This window comes from Passer domesticus, chromosome 3, assembly GCF_036417665.1.
Source record: "Passer domesticus isolate bPasDom1 chromosome 3, bPasDom1.hap1, whole genome shotgun sequence".
NCBI lineage: Eukaryota > Metazoa > Chordata > Aves > Passeriformes > Passeridae > Passer > Passer domesticus.
Genome location: NC_087476.1, coordinates 104,435,417 through 104,456,452, shown reverse-complemented (window position 1 = coordinate 104,456,452; position 21,036 = coordinate 104,435,417). Strand labels below are relative to the sequence as shown.

General features: G+C 49.8%; 3 protein-coding genes across 4 annotated transcripts in view; 2 read left to right on the top strand and 1 right to left on the bottom strand.

Annotated features, from left to right (window-relative positions):
- The window catches only part of XPO5 (exportin 5), a 28,849-nt gene extending 17,747 nt beyond the window's left edge, over positions 1–11,102 (top strand). For both annotated transcript variants that reach the window (XM_064414839.1, XM_064414838.1), the window contains 12 exons: positions 2,690–2,790; positions 3,846–3,942; positions 4,455–4,591; positions 5,144–5,241; positions 5,659–5,705; positions 5,873–5,967; positions 6,819–6,881; positions 7,386–7,468; positions 8,110–8,217; positions 8,401–8,538; positions 8,702–8,866; positions 9,403–11,102. In XM_064414839.1, the coding sequence (XP_064270909.1) occupies positions 2,690–2,790; positions 3,846–3,942; positions 4,455–4,591; positions 5,144–5,241; positions 5,659–5,705; positions 5,873–5,967; positions 6,819–6,881; positions 7,386–7,468; positions 8,110–8,217; positions 8,401–8,538; positions 8,702–8,866; positions 9,403–9,543 (1,273 nt within the window). In that variant the 3' untranslated portion in view covers positions 9,544–11,102. The remainder of the gene's footprint in view (positions 1–2,689; positions 2,791–3,845; positions 3,943–4,454; positions 4,592–5,143; positions 5,242–5,658; positions 5,706–5,872; positions 5,968–6,818; positions 6,882–7,385; positions 7,469–8,109; positions 8,218–8,400; positions 8,539–8,701; positions 8,867–9,402) is intronic.
- Positions 11,103–12,287: 1,185 nt separating this feature from the next.
- On the bottom strand, positions 12,288–15,561 carry POLR1C (RNA polymerase I and III subunit C). Its single transcript, XM_064414855.1, has 9 exons — positions 15,421–15,561; positions 15,267–15,338; positions 15,085–15,192; positions 14,439–14,571; positions 14,215–14,334; positions 13,859–14,011; positions 13,544–13,693; positions 12,911–13,027; positions 12,288–12,593 (listed from the first exon to the last, which is right to left on the bottom strand). The coding sequence occupies exons 1-9, from the start codon at positions 15,487–15,489 to the stop codon at positions 12,475–12,477; spliced, it is 1,041 nt and encodes a 346-aa protein (XP_064270925.1). The 5' UTR covers positions 15,490–15,561; the 3' UTR covers positions 12,288–12,474.
- Positions 15,516–20,722, top strand: YIPF3 (Yip1 domain family member 3). Its single transcript, XM_064414856.1, has 9 exons — positions 15,516–15,672; positions 15,751–15,957; positions 16,034–16,140; positions 16,718–16,763; positions 17,052–17,144; positions 17,481–17,612; positions 18,118–18,231; positions 18,682–18,805; positions 20,217–20,722. The coding sequence occupies exons 1-9, from the start codon at positions 15,592–15,594 to the stop codon at positions 20,336–20,338; spliced, it is 1,026 nt and encodes a 341-aa protein (XP_064270926.1). The 5' UTR covers positions 15,516–15,591; the 3' UTR covers positions 20,339–20,722.
- The last annotated feature ends 314 nt before the right edge of the window (positions 20,723–21,036 follow it).

Here is a 21,036-nt window from a genome sequence, read left to right as displayed (position 1 = left end):
AGTCCCTGCAGGCTGTGTTGGTTTATTTGTGTGCAGATGTGCAAGTAGCAGTAGCATGGATCCTGCTGAGCAGGGACTGCTGCTCTGTGGAAAGTGTGTGGCATTCTGCTGCTGGGTTAGCAGACAGAAGCAGTGAAGCTGTTAAGCCATTGGGCCTTTGCCAGGGTGGTAAGTAGCTTGAAGATAGGTCATGGGTGAGATCAAAGAACTGAGAAGAATGAGGTAGTCCAGGTAATGGAAAAATAAGGCAGTTTTGAGTGGCATCTTATTGTGCCTGCCTGTATTTGTCTCTGTGTTGGTGGCTGTGTTAAATGAATTATTTTGAGGTTGCTTTATTAACCACTGCTTGCAGTTTTCAGAGTAATGATTCTCCTGTCCTCTGTGGCACCTCATTTCATTTAGGTGTTTTTTAGCTTCTGACTTAAAATGTTCACTCCTGAATTTAAACCCAAATCATGATTTTCAGCCACCTTGGTGCATTTCTGCAGTCAGTAGCTGCATGACCTAATTGGTGCAGAGCCTTTATTGTGCTGGGATTTTGCTCGTGTTTTGTTGCAAATTAAGTGCTCATGCTCAGCAAATGCTTTGCTTAGACAAAGGCTTTTTTGGAACTCCTGATGATGAGATGCTGACATTGCCAAAGCATTAATTCTGGTGAAAGAATTCTTGGGTAGAGATGGATGCTGTAGGCATTTTCATTGTAGAAGATTCTTAAGTCATGGACTGTGCTAAAGGACTCATCTTCTGGTTTACAAGCTGTGCTCTCTAGGCAGCAGATACTCTTTCTAGCAGAGCTGTGACCATCACTGAAAATTCCCCAAGTTCTGCCATATCCTTTGCTTGTCTTTTCTAAAGCATAAATGTCTCTCAAAATCAGTTTTTCTTCGTTTTGCTGTGTGTGGGGTGCCCAGGAGTGCTGATAAGTCTCAGCTGGAACATGGCTAGAGGCTGCATCATCATACATGAGGGCTGTTGGATGCCTTTTTAACTCCCATAGGGAGTGGGTGATTGGCCATTCTCTCTCCATTCCATGCCCTGTAAGTGAACATCTGCCTCCCAGCTCTCAGACTTAAGAAAATGCTTCAAGGACTCTGAAACAACTAAGGACCATGAGCACACATTCAGGATATGACTGTCTGGCCTGTCCTGCTGGAATTAGTGCACTGTGGAATTGCAAAATTCACCTTCGCAATTCCACAGTCCCTGCTTGTGCCCCACTGGCCTTCTGCCCAGTGTGAGGCAAAGCCAGCACATGGAGTGGACAGGAGACATACAAGAGATTATTTTAATGGCTAGGTTTCAGGGTAGCCTCCAGCAGAAATGTACAGCTTTTTGAGTCAGTGGGGCAGCATTAACTGTGTGGAAGCTGGGCTGTTCCCTGGCCCTTCTTGGCAAAGCAGAATCAGCTTGTGCCCCTTTGAGGCCTGTTGCATGGTGTTAGATCCGGCCCAGAATGAGAGTAAGAGCTACAGAAATGGCTTCTTAATGACTCATTCTCATGAAGTTCACATACTTGCCTTCTTCATGTGCAGTGAGCAGGGAAGTATTTAACACTTGCAGAGAGAAACAGGCTAGTTGCTGTTTTGAAGCTTTCTGCAAATGCAGGCAGACATCAGTGCATCACGGTTGCCAGAATTATGAACGTAGCCTTTTAAAAAAAAAAAAAACAAACAAAAAACAATTATTACTACAATAATCACTACTCAGTGAAAGCTGAGACTCTGAAGAACATCCTGAGGTCTGTCCACCCTCCCTTCCCCCAGCCATTCCCATGTACCCCCTGCTTTGGGAAATGCTGCTCGAGGGGGAGATACTGAGTTGCCCTTGATCACCTCTAGCAGCAGGTACAATGGCATTGCAGTTTTGGAGGAGGCTGCAGGATTTGTGCTGTGTGCAGCTGGCGACACCCAGAGTGGAGGTCTGAGGTCTCAAAGGAGAGAGGTAGGTGAGAGAGACACCCCTGCCAAGTCCAGCTGTGAGTGTCAGTGCCCTGGCTAAGAGAGAGGACCCATTTTGGCCTGGATGGCAAGAACCAGCCACCCATGGCTGCATTGGTGTCCCTTGCAGAGAGCTGACAGTGGCCACTTGCTGTGATGCAGAACTGCTCCCAGCTGGATGTGTTGTCCAGGGGCACTTGTGCCTGCCATGAGTAACATCTGATTGGACTGATGTTCTCACTAGAGTCTCTCCAATGCCACCTGCCATTCTGGGGACTGACCCATCCCTGAGGGGCAGTGTGTGTATTTGGGAGCTGAAACAGCCCCTCCTTCTGCGGGGGTCTTAGGTGCAGAAGATCTTTTGAGATGAAAGAATCCATGTCTTGTCAGTTTTAGAAATACATTCTCTGATCCCTTTGGCCAAGCTAATAAGTTGTTCCCAGCATCATCTGGAGAATTGCTGGGGGTTTTTACTGCTGGTGCTCGCAAGGGGTGGGATGAACTGAAATAAGCGGAAGGGGCAGCCAGGAGATTCAGGACATGAGGTGGAGTCACTCCATGTCTCTGTTGGGTCAGCTTCCCCAGTATTTTTGCAGGTGGGGAAGGGGGATCCCATGCACATGTGCGTGGTCTCACCTTCCTTATCATCTGCCTCAGAAGAGCTGTCCACAAGCTGAAGGAGAGGATTCCACTGTCAAGGGCGAAAAGGGATTGATTTATATGAGTATAAACCAAGTGCTCTTCTGTTTCAGGACTCACAACAACCTCTACATGCCAGAGATGGTGGCTAGGCTGGGGGATACATTTGCAAAGGCCTTGGACATGCTGGAGGTGGAGAAGAATGCCATTCTAGGTAAGAGGTTTCTCTTCAGGAGGAATGTGTTCTTAGAAATATTTGAGTTAGTGATCTTTCCATAACAGTGGAAGTGAAATAGGGCTGGAGGACCAACTTCTTCATAGTATTTGCAGCTCAGGTGTGATTTGAACCAGCTGAAACTAAGATGTAGATAAGTTACTGGTCTCAGACACATTAGTTTCTTTTGCATGCATTGAAGGGTATGCTACCAAACTGCTTATCCCATTTGTGGGTTGGTGGTGGTCTCTGCAACATGGCATTTCAGGCTGCAAAGGCTGGAAGGTGCTGTAATTGTCTGCCTTGGAGCAGAATTAGTGCTGAGAAGGAGCCCCGAGTGCTGATGCCAAGACCTGTGCTGGAGGGCAAGAGCCAAGTTGTGCAGCATGGCCCTCGCATTTGTTTCTAGACAGCATAGTAGAAAGAGGCCTTTGGAGCCTTCTTAAAACAGGTTTGAGCTTGTGAACACAGAAGCCTTTCCAGCCAAGCGGAAGTGGGTGGCCCCGTGGATAAAGTGTGGATCATGACCAGACAGTGAAATATTTTGGGGAAGTTGCTTTGTCTTTCTTTCTCCATTTCCTATCTATAAAATGAGAACATGGTTCCTTTACCTGTTTTCTGTGACTTTAAAAACTCTGTGAGCCCCTGCACATAAAGCAGCAGGGCCTTGATCTCTGCTCTAAACTTTAATATCATAGTTTGACAGTAGCTTGTGTCCTGGCAGAGAGTACAAACCTGAAGAGATGAGCTGTTAGAGGAGCTGCAACAACTGTCAGCTTTGCTGCTGACTGGGTTCTGATAGCTCAAGTAAGTTCTCCTTCAGAGAAATAAGGCAGCTACAGCAACCTCAGTGGAAACACCTCTGCTCTGGGCACAATCAACTTGAACCTGGCTGACCTCTGACTTTCTGCCCCAGGGTTGCTGCACCACTTCCTATTTGGCACTTGCCAAGAGCTTCCCTTGCTGCTGTCAAGCTGGCTGGGGCCTGCCTAGCATGCTCTGAAGGTGCACTGTGCTCTCTCATTAATGTAACTGAAGCTTATTCCTTCCCACAGGCCTCCCTCAGCCTTTGTTGGAGCTTTATGACTCTCCTGTTTACAAAACAGTCTTAGAAAGGATGCAGGGCTTCTTCTGTACCCTCTACGACAACTGGTAAGAGCACCACATCTCTCACCACAGTGCAGCCCTGCACAGCCAGAGCACTCGGTTATTGTGGGGTCCTAACTTCCTTTAGAGGAGACTTTTGATGTGAGCTGTCTCCTGCAATATCCAAGTACAGGCTGCAGTGGTGGCATATATATAGTGGTTGTAACCTGCCACACAGACATGGAACAGTCTGGAAAAAGTACCTCAAAATGGGGAACTCTTCTGCAGTTAGATAGTCAGACTGGAGTGCTTACCGGATATCCTGATCCAGTTTGTCTCTTTTGCCACTTCTAATTATGGGTCAGGGTACATCAGCACTTCAAAGCACCTTGTAGTGCTCAAATACTTAATTCATTGTCCCTCTGCAGGTATCCCAGAGATACTGTGCTAAAATTCCTCTAGAGATTTGTTTAGGCACCTGACAACTGTGTAGTCTCAATATGATAGTACTTGTAGCCTTTGCAGAACAGAGACATTGTTAACTAGCAGACTTGTAACTAACTTTTTTTTGGTTGAAGTTTTCACATCCTGGGAAATGCAGGCCCCTCCATGCAACAGGATTTCTACACTGTTGAGGGTCTCGCCACCCAGCTCCTCAGCTCTGCTTTCAACAACCTCAACAACATTCCTGATTACAGACTGCGTCCCATGCTCCGTATCCTTCCGTCAGCTATCTGAAGAGATAAATTTAAACCCTGCATAGTTTTCTGTATGGCCAAGACAAAGGGTGATTGAGGAGGTAAACAAACAGGGATACACGTGGTGTGGGTGAGGTATGATGCTAGGAGGGCACGAGCAGAACGAGCAGTGCATGAGGTCAGAATAAATGCAAAGGATTTGTGTGGTTCTGGAGGCACTGTGAGAGGTGAGTAGTGCCTTCTGAGAGGCAAGGAGGCTTGGATAGTGAGGAGCTTGACATTAGGATGTGCTTCTCTGGGAGATCATGTGGGTTTCCCAACCTGCTTTCCAGGGCTGGACATTCAGTCTCACAGCTGGGAAGCAGGTGCTAAGCACCCTTAGCTTTCACAGCTGAACTGTCAGGGGAAAGAGCTGATTAACTGATGTTCTTGCTGTAGAGATGCCACTTGTTCATTCAGGGCTGTGAGAAGGTGAGCTTCCAAGTGCCTGTCCCTTGGCCTCCCAGTGGAATGGGCTGCCTTGGGCACAGCTGGCTGTGTTGGATCTCTTCCTTAACTGGTCTGTGCAGGTGTGTTTGTGAAGCCCTTGGTACTTTCCTGCCCTGCAGAATACTACGAAACCCTTGTCTGCCCCATGCTGGGACCACTCTTTACCTATTTGCACATGGTAAGAAATGGCTTGTTCAGTGCCTGTTCAGTGCCAGTAGCAGCCCTGTCTGTCTCTACAGAGCCAGCAGAGACAAGGACAGAGCCTCAATGCTTAATCATTTTGATGATGTTTAGAGGGGGCTTTAAAGTGCATTGAACCCTGGCTGTTGCACAGCACCCCTTGCTGTGAGTTCAAACCTGTGGACATGAACTCCTCAACCTGCAGCCCTGATAGTTTTTGGGCTTATTTATAGGTTTTTTTCCATGTCCTCTCATTTTCATGACAGCTCATTCAAATTCCAGCACACTTGGTACCAGTTTTGCTGCTGTTCAAAATCAGTCCTGGCATTTAAAGCTCTTGTGCTTCTGCCAGTAGATGTTTCTTGGGTCTCCTTGCATTGTGTCCAGATTTAATCTTTCCTTCTGTCTTGAACAGAGGTTGTCCCAGAAATGGCAGGTGATCAACCAGCGAAACATGCTCTGGTAAGCTTCCACCCCTTGGTACAAAGAGGGAAATGGGGTCTTTTATGTGGCCCTTTGCCCAGGAACAGCCCTGCCAGCAAGGGCTGGAAGACACGCGGGTGACTCATTCCATGTGTTTGGGTGGAGGGTACACTGGCTCCTGTCAGACTAAAACCTGTTCTCCTCAGTGAGGATGATGCTGCAGATGACAACCCTGAGTCTCAGGAGATGCTTGAGGAACAGCTGGTCAGGCTGCTGACTCGAGAAGTCATGGATCTTGCCAGTAAGTGAAATCAGATTATATCTCCTGAGATATTTGGGAAGTTTTCCCTGGAGTGGACAACAGAATTTCCCAATGTGCAGTAAAGCTTAATTGTAACCATCAGTAGTATATAACAAAACCATGAGAATGCAGATGTGAGACAGCCCTGCCAAAATCTTAGCTAAAACCTAGCATGACATAATTTGAAATCTTCAGAAGATATATTCTTCCATTCGTTAGCTTTTAGGGCTCCATGGTTTTGGCACCATTCCTGTAGGAATCCAGTCCTGCAAGGAATTGGGTTCTCCCATTCTGTGCTTTGGAACCTTGTATGGGACATGGATTTGTGGACAAGCCAAGTGTAGAGCAGTTTTGTTGCTGGCAGTTGCCATGTGTCTAACCAGACATAAGGGAGGAGTCCGTCCCCCAAAGCAGCCTTCCTTCTGTTCCCCTTCTCCAACATAATTTTTGTGTCAGCGTGGCTTTGTACAGGAAGGCTGGGGAAATTGATTCCATGCAGATTACAGATCTCAATATTCTGCCTCCTTTCTTCACTGGCCTTTTTGCTTTAAATCAGTGTTCTTCTGTGGTTATGGGCTTCAGATGGTTTTGCACATTCCTGGATCTCAGTAGTAGGAAGCAAGCACTGTGCAGCAGGTTCCACTGTGGGAAGGTTCTGTGGGTGGGGTGTTACAGCCTCCCAGGTAGTGCAGTCCTGAGTTTTATACTGGCTTTCTGGTTCTTCAGGTTCCCTGTAAGAGCTGGGGGAGCCTGAAGCAGCTGTGAGCCCATCAGTCTGTAGGATAATTTCTGCATGTTCTGCAGTAGCATCTTCCCTTTTCTGGTCCTCTGACCTGCAACTGTTTTTGCAGCTGTTTGCTGTGTTTCTAAGAAAGGTGTTGAACAGAACACTACTGCTGCTGTAGATGGAGATGGTAAGTAGATGCCTGCCTTTGCCTTTCCTGCCCTTGGTGTACACAAACACTGTTCCTTTCCTGTTTCTTGAGGGGGAGGCTGGCTGATGCTGGAAGTCCTGTGTCAGGGATGTAGGTTTGGAAAGAAGCCTTCAGCTCTGTCCTGCCCAGCGTGCCTGGGGGCCACGGAAAAACCCAGTCTAGCCTGGAAATGAATGTGCTGTAGGGTTCACAGGTGGCATATTGGAACAGCTGTTTTTTAAGGTTCTTAAGGTTCTGAGAAGTGGGATGAGCAGCAGAGGGGGATGTGAACAGTTTCCCAAAAGCTGAAGGTAGCCAGTTGCATGCCCCTCCTGTCCCACAAAGGGTGGGTGCTTTTTGCTTGAAAAGAGGTGTTCTGGATAAGCTGTGCCAGGACACTGATCCTGTGTGCTGTCTCCTGGCTCCCAGCTTAGTTCTTGCAGCCCCCTTGTGTCCCCCCAGTCCTTGGGAGGCCACATTCACAGTGCAGCCTTTGCTCTGCAGATGATGAGGCGATGGCCACGGAGGTGACTCCCCCTGCCAACGCAGAGCTCACCGAGCTTGGCAAGTGTCTGATGAAGCAAGAGGTAAGGGCATGTGCTCTCACTGCCACCATCCTTTCTCTGTACTCTTGTCACACCTGTCTGCCCAGCAGCCAGACACTGCTGCAAGAGATCTAGGCTGCTGGAGTGTTCCCCATGTGGGAATCACCTCTTGGGAACATATATGGCTTTTAAGGGCCTTGCAGAAGCCACAAAGCAAATGGGGGTTGGGATCCAGTTATGAGACACAGCTGCAGAGCTTCAGCCCTTCTGGGGAAGAGCCCTTCTGGATATTCAGCCCCCAGGGTGCTCCCTGGCTCTGCCTTCATCCTGGGCCCCAGTTTTTATCCAGATTTTTTTTTTCTGTACTCTCTGCTGCAGATGGCTCAGAAGCTCTTGTAGAAGCTTTTGTGGTGACTTGAGAGTAGCAACTGGGGGGATTCTATGAGTGCTCCAGGGTCTTTCCCAGGGACATGGAGGGAGCAGGTTAACACTGGTCCCTCATGGTTCTGATGGTGCACACTGGGTGAACACCTTTTGCTAGAGCAGCAGCAACGTGCAGAATTTTGAGAAGCCCCTGTAGATTCTCTGGATTGCTTCTTTGCTCCCATCAGGTTTGAATGCTGGAAGTAGAAAACAGAGAAAATAGTTCCTCTGACTGGTTTTCCTCTCTGACTCCTTTTCAGGATGTTTGCACTGCAGTGTTGATCACTGCCTACACATCCCTGTCCTGGAAGGACACCTTGTCTTGCCAAAGAACCACAACACAGCTTTGCTGGCCACTACTCAAACAGGTACCTCCGGGAGGAGGAAGGGATTAGTTCTGGCAGGGTTGGAAGAGGAAGCTCTGAATGTTGTGAGAAGTGTGGCTGCTTCACCCCTGGGCACCTTCTCCCTCAGGAAGAGCAAGCTGTTGCAGAAAGGTGGTTATGTACCACCAGTATCTTGCTTCAGTGCTGACAGTGCTTCTTCCCCAGGTGCTTCCAGGAAACCTCCTTCCTGATGCTGTGTCCTGGTTTTTCACAAGCGTGCTCAAGGGCTTACAGGTACACGGGCAGCATGATGGCTGCATGGCAGCTCTTGTCCACCTGGCTTTCCAGATCTACGAGGCCTTGGTGAGAAATTCTGTTCTTCATCCAAATGTGAGGTTGAGGCATGTGAGGGGAATGGTGAAAAGCAATCCCATGCCTAGTGGGTAGGGGCAGAGGAGTTAATGGCCCCCAGGGAGGGCTGGGCTGTTACTCTAGCAGAGCTGTGTTAATGGTGCTCCTCCTGCAGCGCCCTCGCTATGGTGAGCTGAAGGCAGTGATGGAGCAGATCCCAGACATCCAGCTGGAATCTTTGGAACAGTTTGATTCAAAGCTTCTCAACCCAACGCTGCAAAAAGTGACAGACAAGCGCCGGAAGGATCACTTCAAGCGCCTCATCTCAGGTTGCATTGGGGTAAGTGATATCCTGGAGGAAAATTTCACAGCTCTATGCTGCAGAAGTGATGGGGTAGCTGGCCTGCCTCCTCTCAACAACCACCCCCCTTCCAAGCCAGGAGGCTGGTGCAGCATGTTCTTAGTGTTTGTTCTGCCTCTCTTGACCCTGGAGGTCCAGCAGACTGAGCAGCCCCTCCAGCAATGGCCTCTGACTGAGAGGCAGCGGGTACCTTGCACAAGGGTGCCCAGGGAAACAGGGTGTGAAAATGTGTGGTTGAAGCTGCTGGGTGGGCATTGGGCTTCTGCGAGGATGGTGGTGGGGGAGCCTTTGACATTGAATTAGAAGCTGGGGAGCTGGTATTCTAAAGGTTACCTCAGTGCCCTGGCACTTGGGAGAGGCCAGGCCTGAAATTCCTGAAAATGCAAGCACAGGGTCCAGGCCTAGGGATTGCTCAGAACCTGGGGTCAGCCTCTGATGTGCAAGCAAGCTGTCCCTGAGCTCTGTGGGGGTATGAAGAGAGTAATGATTGATGCCTGCCTGTCTGTCCTCTGCAGAAGCCCATTGGGGAGCAGTTCCGCAAGGAGGTTCATATCCGGAACCTTCCGTCTCTCTTCAAAAAGGTGAAGCCATCACTGGAGACAGATGTGCTAGAAAATGAGGATGGAGAAGGCTTCAATGTTCTCTTTGAACCCTGAGACTGGGATGCTGCAACCATCTCCTCCCCTACCTTATAATTTGTCTCTCCTCATAGTAAGCACATTAGATTCTCCTTGTCACTGCCTCCATAAGCATTCGTCTGAATAAAGCCCCTTACGGGTCCTGTCCCCTTCTCTTCCATACGCTGGGATGGGGCCTGCGGTGGCATTTGAACCAGTCAATATTAAGCTCTTCCCGTGACTCCTTCCCCTCCTTTGGATGAGCATTTTTAGACCTCTGCTTCTCTGCAAGGTGGGAGCTGAGTCCATAGACCTCTTTAGGGTAAAGCCTGATCATATTGTAGCCTCGGGTCACTCTTGCTCCCTCTTCAGCCCTTGGGGTTTAGGATTAATGCAAAAGGCAGAGTAGTGTGCCATGTGAAAAGGGGCTACCCTAATCTAATCTTCCTCTGGGTGCTAGTAGCCAGGCTTTGTAGGGAACACATCGGACACTCCTGTCATGCTTGTCAGCACTGGTCCCTAGAGGACTGGAATTCTGCTGGATCAGTTTCCCTCCAGGATGCTGAGCCTTGGGCTGAGGGCTGCGTGCCAGGAAGCCTAGCAGTGCTCTAGGATCTCCTGTGAGATCAGCCTTTCTAAGGTGCAACTGCTCTCTAGAAAGAGGCAGACACTGTCATATATATACATATGTATGTATAGATATGATCATACAGCTTGTTCTACCCAGAGCCAAATGGAAGGCTTTTACTTTGTGCCAGCCTTTCTTGGACATCTCTCAGGGGGAGCAGGACATATTTTTTCTTAATTTTTTTTTTTCATTTTTCCATGCCCTGTAGACTAGAACTTGGCCAGTGCAGGGTAATAAAATCTGGACCAATACCTGAAGCACCTGCAATCCAAAAGGGATCTCCTTGCCCTGTTGCAATGGAGGTGACACTAGCCCCTGTTTTTACCCAGTCTGGTACTTCCCAGAGAATTGCGTGGTGGGGCAGGAGGGGTGGGCTTTACACTGCAGTTTACAGGGGGAGCCAGGTCAGAAACTGGGTTTTAGATGTGGTGGGACTCTTATGAAGCCACTCCAGTCTGCAAAGCTGGTTCTTCTTACATGACAAATACTACACAATCTATCCTAGAGTTAGCACAGGAGCTCGGGGGGGGTCTGTCCAGAGCTAGCTGGCAGCTTTGCCATCCAGGAGACAGAGCAAGTAATAAACTGTGGTAGGTGGAGAAGTGATGTCTCCACATGGACAGACTGGACAAAAAGGCTGGGGTTGGGAGGTGAGGGAGTGCAGATAGGAAGAGCAGGCCTTGGGCATCCACTCACCCTCCTGCCCCTGCTGTTCCACCAGCACCCTCCACTTTCTTCCTAGCCTCAAACTTTTTTAACCTCTGAGCTAACATGGCTCCTGGCTCTAGCAAAGGCTGGGTGTATTTATTGTGTTGTGATATTTTTAACATTCTGTGACTTCATGCTAGACACAAGGGGTTTTTGTAAAATGGATTTTAAACCTTTTTTGTAGGAATGTTTAAATCCGAAGCTGTCTCTGAACTGGTTGTGTTACACCTGAATGTCAGTAAAGCTATTCCAGTTTCATACATATGGTGTCATGTTTCATTTTTATTCTTTTACCTGTTTCAGTAAGGTCATGAGGCCTCTGGTCTGACCAGACTGCCTGCCTGGAGATTTCTCACCATTCCTTATTCCAGCTACCAAAAAGGGGGCACCTTTGGTGGTGGTTAGTACACTGACAGGGAGGGGATGAACCATTCCAGATTATATAATTAGGTGAGGGGGAAATTGTATTTTTGAAGTATTTATTTGTCACTGCTAGTTTATTTTAATTCTAGGTCCCAGCTTACAGCTTGAGGGTATGTTCAAAGGGTCTGTCCCATAAGCATTTGGAGCAATAGCACAGAGAGAGATAGATAGAGAGATAGATAGCTAATGTGTCATAGGCACATGCAGCATATGCCTGGGTCTGCAGCATGGCATGGGACAGGCTGGGGTTGGAGCCAGGATGCCAAGTGTGCCTCCTCCCTACAGCATTCTAACAGGATGTTTACATTCTAAGTAATTCTACCCCAAGGAAACAAACTTTCATTCCACTTACTTGTTGAGGTCTAGCACTAAAGTGTGCATTGACTTCAGCAACTGGGACACACCAATACTCCCAGACATTTTCAACTCTTAACACTCAACCAATGTTGCTCAAGGCCCCATCTAACCTGGCCTTGAACACTTCCAGGGATGGGGCATTCCCAGCTCTGGGCAACCTGTGACAACCTACCCCTACCCTCATTGTAAAAAATACCTAATGTTCAATAGAAGTCTACCTTCTTCCAGTTCAAAACTGCTGGCCCTCAGCCTGTCACTACAGACCCTGCTGAAGTCTTTCTCCATGCCCTCTTTATATACTGAAAGGCCAGAACAGGGTTTCCCTGGAGCTTTCTTGTTCTCCAGGCTGAACAATCCCAGCTCTCTGTTTCTTCATAGGAGAGATGTTCCAGTCCTCTGACAGTACAGCCTTTTCTCTATCATATTAACTATCCCTGAGCTGGTCTGAAACACCCACAAAACAGCCATGCCCTGACAGCAACTCATTGAACCTCACTGACCTGCTGTGAAGTGCTTTACTACGCTGCCCTATCAGTCCTCCTCACTGCATACCATCTAAAACTAATGCTGTTACTCATCTTTAGACATGCTGCCACTTTCTTCTCCATGTATTACGGTTTAACAATTGTGAATGGCACAGGAGACATCTAAAAAAAAAAAAAAAAAGAAAAAAAGAAAAAAAGCCTTTATTTGATTGCATCTTCTCACTACGGCTCATTACCAACAGAAAAATCCAGAGACAGTCCTTGGACGCTGAGCAAGGCCCTGCCTATGGAAGAGGAATTCCTCTTAGAGGCAGGTGCAAGAAGCCCAGAACAGCAGTGCAGGTTTCTGCTTTCCCAGCTACAGCCTGGTCACTCCATAGACACAGAGTCCAGCTCATTGAGGAAGCGCTGACACTTTCCCATCAGGATCTTGATGGCTTCACTCACCAGCACATCTGGAGGCAAGATACCCGTCGACTCCACGGAAACTGCACAGACACAGACACAAGTCAGCACAGCCACGAGGCAGCCTCAGCCTCCACGCTGCACCTGGCTCCATGCTGCTGCCCCTCACCGTCCCTTACGCCTCACAGCAACAAGCCACATCTTCACAGCCACAGAAGCGGCTACCTTTGCCAGCAGGAAGCACCAACAGATTCAGTCCCAAAGCAAGGAGTTACCCACCACATTCTGAATGTATGGATGCTGAGGGTGGGAAGAGGCACAGAGCCAGCCACACATGCTGGCCAGTCGCTGCTTGTTGACCCAAACCATGTCAGGACTCCGTGGAAAACGGGGCACTTACAGATGTAGTGGTTCCGTACTCTTGCCAGGCGCACGAGGTTTTTCAGGCCCTCATGTCGGAACACTTCTCTGCTGAATGTGTCCAGCCGTGCGTTGGCTACTCTTGCCACCTTTTTTCCTAAAGGGGAGATGAAACGAGATGGGCAAATTGCAGCAGGTGGGTGCCCTATGGTCACGTGCTTACCTCAGACACTCCCTCCTCACCAAAGGCTGAGACACACCAATATAAAGAATTAGCATATGCCCAACATGAAACTCCAACCTGGCAGGAAAACCTAAACACAGAGCCTACGTGCACCCCTGGAAGGACACAAGAAGACTCCATGCTCAGCTGCTTTTCCAGCTCACTACCCAGTGTCACAACTGAACAGCACTGGAAGCTGCAGTCAGCAGCTAGCTGCAGAGCTCTGTGGACAGGTATCCAATTTATTTCAGGGACATCCCTGTTCATCACCCAACACATTTGCATGTGGCAGCCATTCATCCATAAAACCAGGCTCAGAAGAGCATGAAACATTGATCAGCAAAGCAACATCACAATGTGGTTTTGTCTCTGCAAAGTTTGGCTCTAAGCTCCAATCGGTCTCTACTAAAGCTTGCAAGGAACAAGGCACTCAGCACAGGAAAAAAGTACCATTGATGTTCTGGATCTCAATGACCCCAGGGGAAAAGCACTTCTGCAAGGTCTCAGCTGCCTCATCCTCAATGGGCTGCAGGAGAGTAATGTCAGGAAGCAGTCGATAACTGGCTGTGGCCACAGGAGAGAACTTGGCGTGATCCTTACCTGCAAGAAGAGTTAAGAGTCAAGGGTGAGAGCAGGCCTCAGGGAACAAGGATGCTGGGGCCTAAAGTTCCAGGGGAAAAGCCAGTTCTCCACCCTTCCCCATCACAGTGCCCTCGTCCAAGCACTCCCACTGCTTGTCCCGCTGCCCCAGGAGCCATGGCTCACCTATACCCTTGACACAGTGCATCAGCACATCTATTTCCTGCCCCGGTCGCAACAGTGCAATGAGGATGTCATCGTGAACAGGTCGGAAGTCAGCATCTGGAAAAAGGTCTGTCTGATTCCCCAGGGGCACCCATGTCATGTGCTTACTGTACACTGCAAAGAGAAGCCACAAGCATCAGCCAGCTGCTGCCTCAGAGCAGGTCACTCACTTGCACAGGACTGGAGATCGCAAAAAGTAAGTTTAGCAGCATGGAATCAACTCTCCCTGTGAACACACAGGGCTGAAAAAACAGCCCCAGTCCTGTCTTCCAAGACCAAAAAGAAAAAACAGCGCCTATTTTTAGGAACAATCTCACCTTTATGATTGAAATATAGTTCATCAGGATCAGATGATTCCTTGGCAGCATGAGGGTTTCGTTTGCATTTGATTTTCAGCTGAAACTGCAGAGTGTCAATTTCAGTCCCTTCTTGATCTCCTGGGAAGAAGCATATGAAATCACACTTCTGCTCAGTTTACACAACCCCGATTTCCTACTTCGAGAGAAACCTTCAGTATTTCTATTCCATTCAAGAGTCTCACCTTGGTTTCTGTACTCAAAGAGCCGAGGGTCAGCTCGGATAGGGATGAGGCCCAACCTATGAGCCAGAATTTCATCCTGCACAATGGATGTGTTGTTGTACACAAAGACCTTCTCTACAGCCATCGTGGGCACCTCAGGGAGACAAGAGATCAAGTCAGCCTAAGACAAGAGCTGAACTCCATGCCAAGAGATTATCCAGCTCAAGCGTCCCTCCTCTCCCACAAATAATTGCCATGCAGACTATTTTGAGTGGTATTTCTGCCAAATCAGGCTATGCAATATACCCTTACACTCCATCTAATTCCATCCCAATTTATTTTAAACAAGAGGTGAAGGGCAGGAGAAAGGGCTTTGGGGCATCCTCAACCTTTTAGCACCTGGCAGCGTTCCGTGGCTTCTGCTGGGTTGGCAACACAGCTGTGCTGAAAAGGCTGACCCGCAGACAGCACCAACAGCACCCAGGAGCAGTAGGCGGTATCGCCCATGCTGCTGAAGCCCTGATTCTCTTTGGGCTCCTGGCACACGTGTGGAACGAACGTGTGTTCTCTTCCAAAACCCGCGGCTGTCCGCAAGGGCTGGCAAGGCTGGACATTCCCCGCTCCCTGAGGAGCCAGTCTTAGCGGCACCGCCGGTGAGCGCGGCTACCTCGGCGAGCAGGATGCGGCGGAAGGCGTTGGCGATGGCGGCGTCGATGCCCACCATGTCGAACTCCAGGGTGTCCTCCTCCTCACGGATCACGTCCACGCGGAAGGCCTGCGGGAGCCGCGCACGGCGGGTCAGCGGGCGGCAGGGCCCGGCCCGCAGCCCACAGGCCGCCGCTCACCCACCTCCTCGAAGCGCCGCTGGTCCCAGGCGTCCTCGTAGCCGGGGTAGTTCCCGGGGAAGTCGGTGGTGTGGACCTGCGGGAAGAGGGCACAGGCGGGGCCGTGAGGGGCTGCGGGCGCCGGCCGCGCCCCGCCCCGGCCCGCCGGGCTCGCTCACGTTGCGGACGCCGAACTCGCCCAGCACCACGCGGTCGCGCATCTCGTCCGTGCCCCGCCGGGCCGCCATGAGGGCGAGGGGCGGCGCTCCCGGGCCGGCAGCGCCCCGCGGCCGCCGTCACATCCGGCTCCCGCCCATCCGGGCCAGCGCGGCGGGGCCGGGACGGGCACCATGGCCGCGCCGGGGGCGGCGGGCGGCGGCAGAAGCGGCGCCCCCGCTGCCGAATGGGGCGGCTTCGAGGACAACATGCAGGTGGGGCCGGGCCGGGGCGGCGGCGGGGCGGCGGGGCCGGGCCGAGCGGGTGCTGACACCGGGTCTGCCCCGGCGCAGGGTGGCGGCTCCGCCGTCATCGACATGGAGAACATGGACGACACGTCGGGCTCCAGCTTCGAGGACATGGGGGAGATGCACCAGCGCATGAAGGAGGAGGAGGAGGAGGAGGCGGAGGGCGAGGCGGGCGCCGGCGAGGAGGAGGACGGGGAGTTCCTGGGCATGAAGGGGCTGCGGGGGCAGCTGGGCCGGCAGGTCGCTGACCAGGTGAGCGCTGGGCCCCGCCCGGCCCCGGGGTCCCTGCCTGCCCGCCCGGCCGCTGCCCGCCCCCTTCTCTCCGCAGATGTGGCAGGTGGGGAAGAGACAAGCCTCCAGGGCCTTCAGCCTCTACGCCAACATCGACATCCTCCGGCCGTACTTCGATGTGGAGCCCGTCCAAGTGCGAGCCAGGTGGGCAGCCCGGCGCGGGGAGGCTCCGTGCCCGCAGGAACCTGGCTGTCGGCTCCGAGCGAGCAAGCAGCAGTGGGCTGGCAGCCCTGCAGGAAGACTCACCCCTGGGCACACACATTGTGTGTTGTCCTGCTCGCCTTAGTGAGGTCCTGTCCTTGGGCTGGCAGCCCTGTCACCTGGCATCGCTGCTCAGGGCAGGAGAAGGGGCTCTTTTCGTGCCTGGCTGCCTTATGTGGCTTCTGTTGGGTTTGCAACACAATTGTATCCAACAAAGCAAAGTTTTGTGAGCCTTCATGAGGAAAATTACCTTTCCTTTCTGCTGTTCTGTCAGTGATCTCTCATCCCTGAGTGGATTCCTAAACATTGAGTCTGCCCCTCCTCAACAAAGTGAACCCACTGACAGTAAGGTTTTCTTTCTTTAGTGGCCTTGGCTCACCCTTTAGAAAGAATCCTCTGTCCCTCAAGGCCTGTCAACACTGGTAATGGGTATATGGTATCTTTTACTTATGAAGCATTTTGTTAACTAACTGTTGTTCTTCCTGCTCCTGTTGTCATTCCTTGTTTTCCTGTGATGCAGGCTGCTGGAGTCCATGATTCCTGTGAAGATGATTAATTTCCCACAGGTAAGTTCCCTTTTGCTGAATCATGGCTAAGTGACTGTCCCACAGACACCTGGCAAAACTTGTAATAATTCATGTTATTAAGGACTGAGGTTGTTAGGTGTTCTTCTCCCTAAAAATGTTAGTGGCTCCTTTCCATGGTTGTTCCAAACCTCAGTGCTGTCACCTAACCTCAGGTGATAACCTGGTGATAGACTCTATCCAGTGCACTTCTTACTTTGCCTGTGGTGGGGACCCTGGCATTCAGGGGCTCTAACCAAACTTTCCCTCACCTGTCCCCCCCTCCTGTAGAAGATTGCAGGCGAGCTGTATGGACCCCTCATGCTGGTTTTCACGCTGGTGGCCATTCTTTTGCATGGAATGAAGACCTCAGACACCATCATTGTACGTCGAGTTTCAGCTATAAGTGTGGTTTGACTGGGCTCTGGGTTGCTGTAGTGACACTAGAAAAGGAGAGGAAACCTCTTCTATAACTGAATAAGCATCTTGCTGAAAAGCAGATTGATTTGAGGACGTTGGTTTGGGGGTTGGAGGAATGATGAACCAGAAAGTGCTGACACTGCTGCTGGGAGAGCTTGGGGTGTAGGTCCTGTGGCCCCCTGAATGCTGCTGGCCACCTATTTGATAATTCCTGCAATGTGTCTGGGACTCTCAGGGGTTAATTTGGATGGTGGCAGGCAATTCCTTTGAGTTCTCCTCATCCTGACACTGTCTCCACAGAGGGAAGGCACACTGATGGGCACAGCCATTGGCACCTGCTTCGGTTACTGGCTGGGCGTCTCATCTTTCATGTATTTCCTGGCATATCTGTGCAATGCCCAAATCACGATGGTGCAGATGCTGTCACTGTTGGTATGTACTCATGGAGCTGCCCTGTGATGCATATTGGTTGTATGGTGTTCCAGAACAAACTTTTCACAAAGAACAGGAAAAGTCTTTCTAAACTGCTGGTAACTGCACTGGGACAACATGGAATTCCAGGATGTTCTTCTGAGCTGCCCCATCCCTGGCACAGCGATAGTACAAAGGGGCAGTTCCTTCATGCAGGTCTCCTGCTTTGCATTTCCTGATTTGAGAACCTGGTGGTAAAAAGCCAGGAGGACTCCAATTTCTCTGGGACTGGAGAATCTTTCCTCTGTTTCCCACGTTGTCGCAATCTCTGACATGCCTGTGGATCCTTCAGACAGATAATCTGTGAGCAGTTGAAGTTGTTGTTCTGGTTGACTGTGGCAGTGAATGAGTGGTTTGTGAGGCTTTGCTGTGGGGAAGTGTTGCAGGAATAGGCTGTTGGTGCTCTTGATCAGTGGCCCTTTGTGTGGGACTGGTGCTTGTAACATGGATGTTTGTGTTTTGCCAGGGCTATGGCCTTTTTGGACACTGCATCACTCTCCTTGTCACCTACAATATCCACTTCCACTCCCTCTTCTATATCTTCTGGTTGGTCGTTGGTGGACTCTCTACACTACGAATGGTAAGGGACAGGCAGCCTGGGGTCCTCCTCTTCCTGGGACAGAAAAAGGGAGGGAAGTGGTGTTTGCTTTCTGCTCCTTGGCCTGGTGGTTCATTTCACAGCCAGTCGAACTGCTCCTGCATAATTTGGCCACTGGTGTGTGGAGGTGCTGCTTGGAATTAATATCCTCACCCACTCTAACAGCTGCAGGAGGTTCACTTACTCTTACAGCCCTTGCTGCTGTGGAGAGCCATGCCTGAGCATCCTGAACTCTTGGCAAGACTGTGCAAGCTTCACCTACACAAAACAGTGCCAGATTACTCCAAATTTGTTGGTGAAAACTGCAAAAAAGACTTAGTGCAGTGTTCCTGCAGATTCTCACTGCCTGACCTGTTCTTCCATGTGTTCCTGACTGCAGTGCCAGAGGCTCAGGTGCAGGTGCCCTGTCTCTGATCACCTCCTCTCTCCCAGGTTGCTGTGCTGGTGTCACGCACCGTGGGACATACCCAGCGGCTCATCCTGTGTGGGACTCTTGCTGCTCTGCATATGCTTTTCCTCCTCTATCTGCACTTTGCTTATCACAAGGTGGTAGAAGGTAAGCAAGGGAGATACGAAGACATTCTGTTAGATTTGGGGGAAGAGGCATTGTTTTTTCTCTCTCTGAGAGAAAGGATGGACAGTTTGAATCTGTCCTTTGGGCATCTGTGCCAGTTTCCAGCTCTAAAATCACTACCACTAGCTTTTTGGAAGAAGCTGGTCAAGTAGGGCAGCAGGTAAACATTGGGGTAGTTACTGTGCACTGAGTTTTAGCATTTAAGACACAATTTGTGAGGCAGGACCCTAATTATTTCCCCACAAGTGAAGTGTAACAGTACTGACTGTTCTTGCATGCAGATGTCCAGCCCCTTTCTGAATATTGTTGAAGTCATGTTGTTTTTCTCTGATCAGGGAATGTGTCATAAGTGTTTTTCCTTCTTTGTTCAGCATCCTTTTGTATCTTGTGTTGTATAGCACAGATAGCAGAAGCTGTATCTTCCCCATCTGGTACTGTTAACCATGCCATGCATGTTTATGTCCTCCTTCCATCTCTTCTTGTTTTCTCCTAACAAAGTCTCAACCTCCTTTAAAAAAAAAAAAAAAAAAAAAAAACAAAAAAAAAACCTCTTCTCCCACCCCATCTCTAGAGGGTTTCCAGATCTCTAAATATCCCTAAATATGCAATTCTGCAAGTCTCTTCTATGAGTTTAGGCAGCCAGACCCATTTGTGATATTTCTGATAAAGCTGCATAATTAGCATAATAGCATTACAAGTCCTTTTGGATATAAATCTTGTCTTTCCTGAATCTCTTCTTATGGCAAAGGTTCTGATCTGCAGCTTTTTGGCAGATGAAACAGAATAAAATATACTCCAAGCAATTTTCCTCAAAGCACTCCAAAACTGATTATCAGTCTTGAGAGGGTAATTGACAGAGACTTGAGGACATTTGCATTGGTCTGTGTATTTCCTGCCAAGCATGGTCTGTTTGCATTGCAGTGACAAAAATTCCACATTGCAGCACAGCTGCAGCTCCTGATGTGAGTCTGCAAGTGTATCTCAGGATGAAAGGGAGTCTTGGTCTAAGAGCGAGATGTGTGCTGGGATGAAGTAGAAACAGGATTTTATCAATTTCCCTCAGTAGAGCAACATCTCTGGCAGTCCCTGCATTTAGGTCGAATGGCAGGGGACCAGATCTGACACTCTCCAAGTAAAAGGGTCTGTGTTCCTTTTGGGAACATGCAGTTTTTCTGCCCTGAGCACAAGCTCTGATGTGTACCCTGTGGTCTCTGGATGGAAGTGTTTACTCCTGTTCAGTCTTTGGGGCTAGATGTCTCCTCCCATTGCCTACAAGTGCTTTGCCTGTTCTGGGCCTTGCCACCCTCAACCACTACCTGGACAGAGAAGAAATGTGCCATCTGCTATCATCTGAACTAACTCTTGCCTCTCCCCCCTTTTTTCTGTTCTCCAGGTATCCTGGACACATTGGAAGGACCCAACATGCCACCCTTTCAGAGAGTTGCCCGAGACATTCCAGTTGTTTCCAATGCTGTATTGAACACAACAGCCAAAGCCATTGCATTGACCCTCTAGTTTTACAGACTTGGACTTGCTTCCTTCACTACTTTTGGGGCTGCATAGGGCCACAGTAACCTGCTGCCTGTTAGGAACAGGACAGAACAGCAAGAAGACAACTTGGTTTTGTTTTCCTGGACCTGTCCTCTGCATTACGGTTTTGGGCAGCTGAGTGGACTCAGCAGAGGAGAGTCCCACCTCAGTGACTCAGAAGAGCTGCACTCTTCCCCCATCCAGGTGTGGGCTGTCTTGAGTAGAGTGGTTCTGTTGCCTGCATGTTTAGCTGGGATTTCCCAGCACAGTTTGTTCCTTAGCCCTCTTTCTGCTTGCTGATGTAACTCCAGGAGTATCTGCCCTGTTCCTGTCCTGAAGAGGGAAGAATTAAATTGATGTTGGTGCTGAGTGATGTCTTATGCTTGAGCCTGCTTGTCTAATGGGAGCGTGGTGTTTGGGTCTCTGGCCTTCATCTGTCCTGTCCTAGACTCAAAGCAGGATTCTTTGCAATTTTCTGCTGTCCTTCTTCAAATGTTCTGTGATACATGTCCTGTTTTGGGCACCTTTTTCAAAGGCATAGTAGTTCAAAAGGCACAGGAACTTCACTTTCTCTGGTGATTTTCAGGAACAGCACAGGGTTTAACCACACGCTCTTTCTTGTCACGGTCCATAGTGATCCCTCTCTCTTCACTTGGGCCAAGCTGCTATCTCACCTCAGCATC